We start from the raw sequence: 10,518 nt of genomic DNA on the forward strand, positions 1-10,518 counted from the left end.
AAATGATTCATAAACAATTTTTTAAATCACATATTCTATTAGCAATCATACCTTGGGCTTGACCATCCTCCCTCCCCACCTTTCAAAAAAAGCATATACTATCTGGTCAGGCAAAGAAATAAGTGCCTGTAACATGCCTTTTGCTGGGTGAGCATTATTCTCAATTCCCTGAACAAAGATGGAAATATATAGAGGGTAGAAATGCCAAACAATGGCTGGTCACCAGGTCCCCATGTTCTGGGAAAAGCCCAAGAGCAACAGGCCATTGACAAGCAGCCACTGTAAACACATCCTTATCCCTGTTGGGGCAGCCAGGCTGACGTTCCGAACACCACCAAGGCTTCAGGTGGCATCCATCTATTGGCTCAGGCACACTGTACTGAGAGCTTTGCTTATGTCTGGTTGACCCGAATGGACTCTTTTTTTCAGATTTGAAGCACTTATAAATTTGCTAAATTTCACCATCAAGGTGCTTCATTCAATCTTTGGTCCAGAATAATACAACAGCATAAATGTTATAAGAGTGATTCAGAAAGGATTAAATCCACACCCTAGTTACACTGAAGCTGCTGCTCAATGTCCATGCCACATTCCTAAAATCTCTCTGGCACCAAATCTCCTCAAATCACTCAATAAAAACAAATTTTGACCTTACAGTTAACTCTATGTCAAATGAAGAAATATCAAGGAGATTCCATAAGAAGTCTTACAAACTGCTCTAAGACAGATGGACAAAGTTTCAGGATGATTCTTCCTAAAGTGTGAAAAGCTGGGGCAAAAAATTGGAATAATCAACGTAAAGGATGAAATGACACCAAGAATGTAAGAAACCAATGTTTATTTTTCCATCAGCATTTTTTCCAACATTATTAGAGCATCTGGGGTAAAACTTAGGACCACTCTGTGGTGGTTCCTACCCACTCAGTGGCCTGAGCAGTAGGAGCTGCAGACCAGTCCTCAGTAGCAGGCTGAGCACTCCAATCTTCTAAAAATAGAAAAAAAAAAAGACAGCTCATGAGCTTTGTTCCCAAAGAACATATCCCCCACCCCACTTGCCTTTTAGTTCAATAAGCATTTCTACAAAAATACCCCATGAGAGCACATATATGAACATGCATCAATGACAATATTTTCAAAATCTCAAACATAAAGACAACTGTACCCAACTCAAGGAAATACTCATTGTTACCAACATGCCTGGCAGAAAATATTCACCTCATATGTATCCTAAAGCACAGCAGGATGAAGGTTCCCATTCTCCATGTCCTAATACACTAATTAGGATGCTATTTAAACCCAACACTTACCAGTAGGGAACTGCTGAATGGGTACAGAAGGCACCTGTACTCCCTCAGACCAATCAGCCACTTCAGGCTGAGTAGCAGTGAACTCTGGGGCAGGTGCAGTCCATTCACCCTGAAACTCCTCCTTTGTCACTGCCTTCTCAGCTGCAGCCTGCTCTTCCTTTTCAATCTGGTTTAAAAACATGGGACATAAAAACATCATTATACATGCTAAGTAATTCCCAAATCATTGTTAAACACAGCACATGTTAATTTTCTTAATTCCAGAAAATATACTCCTGTTCAGGGGTAAGCTATAGGACCCAACTATGCCCACATAACGCACAAACTACATTCAACAAGGACCCATCAATTTCAATACTGAACATGACTAAGTTACCTCCTCTGGATCCCTGTAGAAGTAAAGATCAGGCATAACCTCCCATGGGTGTTCACGGGAGATGGTGCCACGCATCCGTAGGACTTCACGGGCCAGCATCCACCACATCAGACCCACTGAGTGAGCTCCCTGCAAAAATCACACTGTTGAATACAATCATGCAAATATTATGATAGCTCTCTCATTTTATATCTGCCCACTGTCATACCTTCTCTAGTTTCCACAACAAAATAAAAATATGTAACATCTACCTGTATGACTCAAAGCTCAGTGTGGTACAAAGGACCTCTCTCAGAAAATCTTACACCAAAGTGCTATCCATCTGCAAATTCACAAAGTTAGGAAAAGGAACCTCTTAATAACAGAGACTAAGAAATTTCAAAGGCATAAAGGAGGAAGGAAGAGTAAAAGGTGCAGAAAAAAGCCTTTATTATACAAGTCATTCCCCAATTGATAAATAGTCAAAGGATATGAACAGGCAGTTTTCAGAGGAAGAAATTAAAGCCATGGTGATATGAAAAAATGCTCTAAATTGCTACTGATTAGAGATGCAAATCGAAACAACTCTGAGGTACCACATCACACCTATCAGATCGGCTCACATGACAAAACAGGATGATAAATGTTGGAGAAGATGTGGGAGAGCTGGAACACTAATTCATTGTTGGTGGAGCTGTGAGCTGATCCAACCATTCTGGAGAGCAGTTCGGAACTATGCCCAAAGGGCTACAAAAATGTGCATACCCTTTGACCCAGCAACACTGCTTCTAGGACTGTATCCCCAAAAGATCATAAAAATGAGAAAGGGTCCAACATGTACAAAAATATTTATAGTAGCTCTCTTTGTGGTGGCCAAAAACTGGATATCAAGGAGATGCCCATCAATTGAATAAATTGTGGTATATGAATCCTAATGGAATACTACTGTGCTATAAGAAATGATGAACAGAAAGACTTCAGAGGCCTGAAAAGACTTATATGAACTGATGCTGAGTGAAAAGAGCAGAACCAGAACTTTGTACACAGCAACAACCAGTGTGCAAGGAATTTTTCTGGTACATTTAGTACTTCATTGCAATGCAAGGACTTAAAATATTCCAAATGGTCTCTTAAGGCAAAATGCCTTCCACATCCAGAGAAATAAATATGGAATTCAATTGCAGAATGTAGATCATTTTCTTTTGCATTATGTTTTGTTTGAAGATTTCTCCCATTCATTTTAATTCTTCTATGCAACATGACTAAGACGAAAATATATTTAATAGGAACGTTTGCTATGTGTAGAACCTATATAAAACTGCATGCCTCCTCAGGGGGAGAGTGGCAAGGCAGCAGGGAAGAAGAGAAGGGAGGGGAAAAAAATCTAAGACGTATGGAAGTAATTATACAACACTGAAAACAAATTTAAAAAAGTATTTGTGATACATGTGAAAAAAAAAATAACACTTTCAAATCAGGGTTCCTGCTTCATGCTTTTCCATGAAGAAGAGATACTAATCTTTCCTATGCACAGAAAAGGTCATGTTATTTTCTGCTCAAACAACAACAAAACAGAAAAACAAACAGTAAAACATTAGCAGCTACCAATCTACTGAATAAATTCTCAACTCCTTTAACTGGAACTCAAAAGTTTTCCACAATTTGTGTGCACCTTAACAAAGGCATTTCATATTACTTGCTCCATGATATACCATAACCTCCACATAAAATATGTGATTCTGTGCCCCGTGGAAAAAAAAAAGTGTGTTAATTATCTGTTGCATGGAATACTATCAAACTCCACTCATTGGACTACAAAGGCCCTTGTGGTGTTAGCGAAAAACCTGCCATTAATATAGCACACAACCTACACTTGTAAGCTCATTGGCCAGTAACTGGCCTCAGCCCCAAGCTCTAACAGTGTGCAAAATGTTGCCCAATGTCTTTCCAAGAGCTAATTCAAGGCCAAACACCAAATGAGATGATTTAGCACAGTACCTGGCACGCTGCAGCCACAATATATGAATGTGCACTCCCTTCCCCTCTCCCCAACAGCAAAGTGGAAAGAAAAAGTGATGGTGAGATCCTGGCTAATACCTTGTTGTTACATGGAATGGCAATGTCCACATAGCGCAGTGGGGAGTCTGTGTTGCACAGTGCAATGGTTGGAAGGTTAACATATGATGCTTCAGTCAGAGGCTGATGATCTGCCCGAGGATCAGTGACCACCAAGAGGCGGGGCTCCCTGAAAGCTGCCTGGATCTGGTTAGTGAAGGTGCCCGGTGTGAAACGTCCAGCAATAGGTGTAGCGCCAGTGGCAGCAGCAAATTTCAGGACAGCCCGCTGAGGACAAAAAAAATGAACCAAAGGGTTACATGAGACCTAAACCACACTCCCCAGCAAGGACAGACAAGAGGATCCATCAACTCTTCCATGCACACACCCAATTAGCACAAGATATTCTCCCACATTTTTATTTCCTATCTTTATGTAGAAAAAGCCTCTCTCCATGATTATGCCAAGAAGAAACAAAATGGACAGTTTCAGAGGAAACTGAAAAGACCTCTATGAACTGATTCAGAGTGAACAGAACAATCTATACAATGATAACATTACAGAAAAAAAACAACTCTCAAAGACTTTAAAACTCAATGATAAACATAGGTCCCCAGAATTGAATATTAATCATACCACTCAGATCCTGTCAGAAGCAAGGGACTTAAAAATCCAAAGACACTCACAGGTTTAGCTGGACTGTATTTATTATGAGGACTTTCTAAACTGTTCTTTTGGTAAAAGAAGCCAATTAGAATAAATGCTCACAAAAGTAAGTTATTTTTTTTTAAAGACTCAAACCCAAGAATATATTCCTGAGAAAATCTTTAAATACAAAACAAGTACTAATGAATTTACTAACTTTTTTATGCTTTCAGTGAATGAACTACATAAAATCTGGCTCAAAGGGATGTTTCCATTTAATCAAGAGCCAGGTTTGCTAAGGTGGGTTTTTTTTTTTTGTTTTGTTAATACTATCACTTGTCTCTAGAATGGAACAAATGCAAACGTACAGAGTAATTCTAGTCAGCAAATTCTAATGGTTTTAGATATGGATCTCATCAGTCCCAGTTTTAAATTTTGTTCGCAACTTATATCACTTATTGTATAACACTAATGAGGTTAACAGGAAAGGCTTCAACAACATACAAACTTCTAATTTCTCCCCCTTCTACAGTGAGCTACCTCTTCGGTTTTATAATCAGCCTTTAGACACCTTCAAGATAGAATGTGCCTGGCTCTGAACTTGTGTTGGAATGTATATTATTCAGAAATACACATTCCTTATATTTATATTTTGCTGGTTCATCTTTTCATATTTACTCTTGACCTTATCACTCATTATACTGAAACAGTATGACAGCAAACCACCACCTAAAAATTATAAATAATTGGACACCAACAACTGATTGACAAGTTAAAGCAATGGATACCCTGTAAGTACCTCCAGATTCCCAGCTATTTAGGTCCACCTAAGGACCCTGGTCATGTAAGAGTGCTGCACTAGTCCTCCAGTGATATATCAGCTTCAGTCTGTCTGAGCCTCTCAGTCACTTCATCCGTACCATTTACCTGGTGAGGCCTGTTGTGAGGATCAAATGAGAATGTACCTGAAGAGCTATCAATGTGACTTTTCAGTCAGAGCCCCACATACCTGGCCAGTGTTCCTGGATGAGATGACACTAACATCAGCTGGGTTTTCAATGGCAACAATGGCACGAGCTGCCAGCAGAAGCTTTTCCCAAGTTCTCTTCAAGTTAATGATGTAGATGCCTAGAGTGGGCAGAACCAAGTTCTCAAAACCAACAACTTCCATGTTAACACTAAGAATACCACTTAAAATCAGAGGTGTGGCAGTGACTACTATCAAACTCCAGTCACAGAGGCAAGCTCTACTGGTGTTAGCGAAAATCCTGCCAACATCCTGTAGCACACTTCCGACACTCAGAAGTTCATTGGCCCAAAACTGGGCCTAAACTCTGGGTTTTAATAATGTGCAGGGTAGAATGAAGCAAACAGTAGCTTTTTGCTTGTGTTCCTACTTCTAACAACCTCATACATATTCCAATCACCTGGATTAGAGCTGTTAAGATGGCTTCTTCTGTTACATTCAATGCCTTTGTGATAACTGCAAATCTTCAGTTACACAGTGTTATCATTTAACTCAAACTACTTCAAGAGATTTAAATATGAGGAAAAGTTCACTATTTTTGAAAAGGTACTGCAATACCTATTAAATGTAGGCCCTAGAAGTCAAAAAACCTTCATTCAAATACAGTCTCATACTAGGTATATGACTCTGGCCAAAGTCACTTAACCTAACTGCCTCAGTTTCCTCAAATATAAAATGGGGATCATAAGAGCACCCAGCTCACAGGGCTACGAGGACCAAATGAATTATTTGTAAAGCCCTTACCCTATGGACCAGCACCAGGTCCACAGTAAACACTAAATAAATGGTTGTTCCCAACAACCCAAATGGAAAGAGATTACACAGTCAAAAAGGCATGGTGATAAACATGTACTCATGTTCGCTTGTCTATGAATTTATCAATTCTAAAATTCTAAACACACAGATGACTGTATTTGCAATGCTTTTTCCTTTTACAAAATGCTAAATTATTTTAAAGAATAAAATGGCAATTTATTGATTTCGTGTGATTACATAATTTATGAAATAAGCTAGATATTTAGCCCTATCACAGGCTGACCTTGAAAATTTGAGAATCCTTAAACTGCCACAAATATACACAATGATTTTGCCTACTGAATGAAAAACCCTACACGTCAGAAATATTTACTTAACACGAGACAAGAGAAGCCTCACTTTTCCTCATCTACAAACGTGGCAAACACTCTACAGAACACGAGCTCATTCCTCCTACTCCTCTCCTTCCTTCACCAGCTCCGAATGCCACTTTCTGGACGGGGTAAAGCCGCAGCCCAGGAAGCACCATGCCCTGGTAGCACTGAGCAGGCCCCCCAACCTGTGCAGCACCTCTGAGCACGTCAGAGACCCACCATCGCTCTTCCTTTTGTAGATGTACTGTTCCATCTGGAAGTCCAAGTTGGTGCCACCCAAATGGGTTCCCGCAGCAAGGAATTTGAGGACATCCTCCTCCTTCATCTGCAGGACATCTAGGGCTCCGGACATCGTGACAGTTTCCCTTTGAAGTTACGACGGAAACCTGGAACAGCAGAAAAAGTTAAGACTCCGGGCCCTTGGCTGCCTTTTCGGCAATGCGTTCGGGCGGTCTGGACCCGCAATCCCCGCACGGCCTGAGGGCGGCCTAACGCATCCGAACTCATCCCCCGCAGACTGCGGCAGGGCCGCCTCGGACGGAGCGCGGGGCTGGGGGCTCCGAGCCCGGCCGCGGGCACAGGGGGCGCCCCGCGCGGTCTGCGGATCGGCTTCCCCGACGCAAACGCGCCCTCTGACGTCTAACGACGTCCTTGGAGGGTTCCGGTTCTCCTGCCCTTGGCCCTGACACAACACCGTCCCGGGTGAGGGCCAGCAGCCGCTCGGCCAGCCGAGGGTCCCAGGCTGCCCACGTGGGCGGTCGCGGGCCCTCCTGCGGGGGAGGCACCCGCTTCCAGCCATGGGGGGCTGCTCGGATCGTGTTTGGGGGGCCCCTAGGAGGCCCAGGAGGCAGCGCGGCTCCCCGCCGGACACGGCCCTGCTGCCTTTCCCCCGCGGGGGAACCTCTCTGCGGAAGGCAGGGCGGGAGGCCGAGAATCGGCCTAGCGGAGCCGCCACGTGCGCGCGCGCGCCCGCCCTCCCGAGGCCTGGGGCCCGCGCGGCGTCAGCGCCAGTCCGTCCTGGGCCCCCCCACCGACCCCTGCGGCCTCCCGCCTCCCCCTTAGGGCCCGTGGCGACTGCAGCCGCGGAAACGCGACGCAGAGCACGATGACACTAACCAAGAACAACGCCGTATGGAGCCCCGCTCGGGGTAGCGCGGAAAGGGAACCCAGACGGAAATGACGTCCTTATATAACCCGACCTCCGGCAGTGGGCGGGGCGAACGCAGGAAGTGCTTCCCGCAAGCGAAGCTCCTTGGTCGCCGCCGGAGGCCGACAGAGAGCAGAGCGGTGCAGTCTCGTTCCAGAGGAAAGGGAAGCGGCTGCTCCCTCCCTCTCCCCTTCCGGTTCTTCCGACGACGACGCCGCGTCTCTGCGTGTGCGTGGGCCGGAAAGAGCGCTGCCGCCGCTGGGAAACACCGCCCTGCGCCTGCGCGCGAGCCTCCGGCCTTGGGCGGGAAGGCCGTAGACTTTCAAATAATTCAGTTATAAAAATAATAATAATAATAATAATTCAGTTATTAAATCCCAGTAGTGGCTTAGGGAAAGGGAAGGGCCAAGAATGAGAAGTAGGGAAGGGAGAGAGGAAGACAAGAAAAACGCCTGAAGCCTGACCGTGGGCCAAGCTCTGGGGAGGCCAAGCGGAAGCCCCAGCAGCCCCTGCGCGCAGGGAGCTTACGTTCTAATCAGTGCACGTGACAGTCACGTGCACGCGTCTGCTGAGACTCGGGAAGAGTTGGGAGGACCTTGTAACTGATTCCCAGAGGAAGAAACCTCCGCCTTCTTCCGGGCCTGGTGCCGCCCTTCGGTGAATTTTAAGTGAAATAACCCCCTCGGGTGTCCTGGGAACTTAGAACTTTGGTCCGTAAGCAGGGCCTGGGGGTGAGAGGCCGAGCCGGCGTTCCCCACGCTGGCCCGCTGGGCCCCCCACTGTTCCTCCTCCGTGAAGGGCTGCCTGTGCTACCTGCCCCAAGGGCTGTTGGGAGGATCCGATGACGTCATGTTTGTGAAGTGCCTGGCACGTGGCAGGCACCTGTCCTCATGGAGTCATTGAGTGTGTAGCTTTCCTGCATCCACCCGCTGTCTGCCTCCTCCGAAATTATATTTTCCTTTCCAAAAGTCCCTTTTCTACAATGTCTGGTCCTTAGCAACAAAGCATGGAATTGAATTAAAGCAATTCTCTATGGCACACTGGTTGGAAAATTAGCCTGGAACGAGTAAGACCTGGATTCAAGTCCCACGTTGGAGAGCTAGGTGATACAGTGGAAGGAATGCAGAGCCTGAAGCCAAGACACTAGCTGTGTGACCCTGGGCAAGTCATTTAACCAGCTTGCCTCGGTTTCCTCATCTGTAAAATGAGCTGGAGAAGGATATGGCAAATTACTCCAGTATCTTCACCCGGCAAACCCCAGATGGGATCAGAGAGTCAGACATAACTCAGAAAACAACTGAACAACTGTCTCGGCTTGGACAGAGAGCATCTTGTCTGCACAACCCTGATTACCTTGTTTATAACCTCAAGAAACTCAAGCAGAGAAGGGGCAGATCTGAGTTGGAAGGAGTTTCCCCACAGGAAATTTCCCACACTTTCTAAAAATAAACAAAGCTGCAGAAGATATATTTGCATTTTAAATGAGATAGTTCATCTAAAGGAATATTTGACTTGGAATGTTGGGGGGAGGAATTTTCAAGGAGAAAAGTCCTTCCTGTAAACCTTTGTCTACTCCAAGCCCACACACCTATGTTTTTTTGTGCATGATAAGTCAGCAATGTGGCTAATTTCATAGGTTCTTGAAGGAGATTATCACCCTTTTATACTTCTCTGGCAAATGCTATCATACAAATAAGATATGTAAAAATACAGATTTATAAATCAAAAGATTCCCTTCCCACTCCTAACCTTTACTCCATAATCCAACTAGTCCCTAAATCCTTTCATTCTTGTATTGGTTCATTCCTTTCTGAGACAGTTTTGCCAATTACTACCATCTTATATTAGTCCTGATTACGATTTCCGTGTAATATGTTAACTATCAGAACATATCTTTCTCCATTTGACTGATGCTCAAAGCAAAGCAGTAGGAGACATCAGAAAATGAAAGAAGCATCAGAGATTTCAGTCCAGTTTTACTGAACTTTATTAAAATCAAAGAACTGGAAACGAAGCAGATATCCACTGATTAGAGACTGGCTAAATAATGCACTTAAATGTAATAAAATATTGTGCCATAAGAAATATTGAATATGAAGGAATCAGAGAAGCATGAGTTTTATATGAACTGATGCAAAGTGAAATAAGCAGAACCCCCAAAAAATACCATGTTACAAGGGAAAGAATAGGAAATGAATGGGATGTAACTAAGATGACCAAATTTGGAATTGTAAAGGAAATGAAAAAATTTGTTTTCCTCTCTTCTGTTCAAAGGGACTATGCATATATCCTACCAGACTCTCTTGATAGGTTTGTTGGTTTGTTTACATTTTTTTCTCTCACTTTTAAAATTCTTTATTACAAAAGGCAATCTACTAACTAGAGGAGAGAATATATTCAGGAAAAAAAAGGTGACATAAAAACAAAAGAGAATAAAACCTTGCTAGGAAATTCTGTGACTAATATTTGTGATTTACATCTTTTATGTTTGGGCGGAGAGTCAAATTTTATATTTTGTTTCCATTTTATATAAATTCTTGAGTTTTACTAAAGGGCACAGAAATCTGTTTCATGACATGTCACTGAATCAAAGAATCACATTTTTATAACAATACTCAGAATTAAGTGGACCATTTTTTACATCTCTAATCACATTTTTCTCCCAAATATATCTGCATTTTCATCAAAAAATGTTAATAGGTATGTTACTAGTAGAATAAATAGATCTTATGTAATGATTCAGCTTCTTTGCAGAAAAAGCTCTTATAATCTTGTGAATTCAGGTCCAGACCTAGAAAGATCATGAACTAGTTGGATGACCTCTATGTCTCAGTTTTCTCATCTGTTTCAAT

General features: G+C 43.3%; 1 protein-coding gene and 2 non-coding genes across 3 annotated transcripts; all 3 read right to left on the bottom strand.

Annotated features, from left to right (window-relative positions):
• Nucleotides 1-821: 821 nt before the first annotated feature.
• Nucleotides 822-7,770, bottom strand: RPSA (ribosomal protein SA). Its single transcript, XM_072651470.1, has 7 exons — nucleotides 7,636-7,770; nucleotides 6,739-6,905; nucleotides 5,372-5,490; nucleotides 3,760-4,005; nucleotides 1,684-1,812; nucleotides 1,308-1,473; nucleotides 822-985 (listed from the first exon to the last, which is right to left on the bottom strand). The coding sequence occupies exons 2-7, from the start codon at nucleotides 6,869-6,871 to the stop codon at nucleotides 891-893; spliced, it is 888 nt and encodes a 295-aa protein (XP_072507571.1). The 5' UTR covers nucleotides 6,872-6,905; nucleotides 7,636-7,770; the 3' UTR covers nucleotides 822-890.
• LOC140497914 (small nucleolar RNA SNORA62/SNORA6 family) lies at nucleotides 3,436-3,591 on the bottom strand. Its single transcript, XR_011964918.1, has one exon. It is a non-coding gene; the product is annotated as a small nucleolar RNA SNORA62/SNORA6 family (small nucleolar RNA).
• Nucleotides 5,564-5,718, bottom strand: LOC140497916 (small nucleolar RNA SNORA62/SNORA6 family). The gene has a single exon (XR_011964919.1). It is a non-coding gene; the product is annotated as a small nucleolar RNA SNORA62/SNORA6 family (small nucleolar RNA).
• Nucleotides 7,771-10,518: the final 2,748 nt, after the last annotated feature.

Source organism: Notamacropus eugenii, chromosome 3 (genome assembly GCF_028372415.1).
Source record: "Notamacropus eugenii isolate mMacEug1 chromosome 3, mMacEug1.pri_v2, whole genome shotgun sequence".
Taxonomy (NCBI): Eukaryota; Metazoa; Chordata; class Mammalia; order Diprotodontia; family Macropodidae; genus Notamacropus; species Notamacropus eugenii.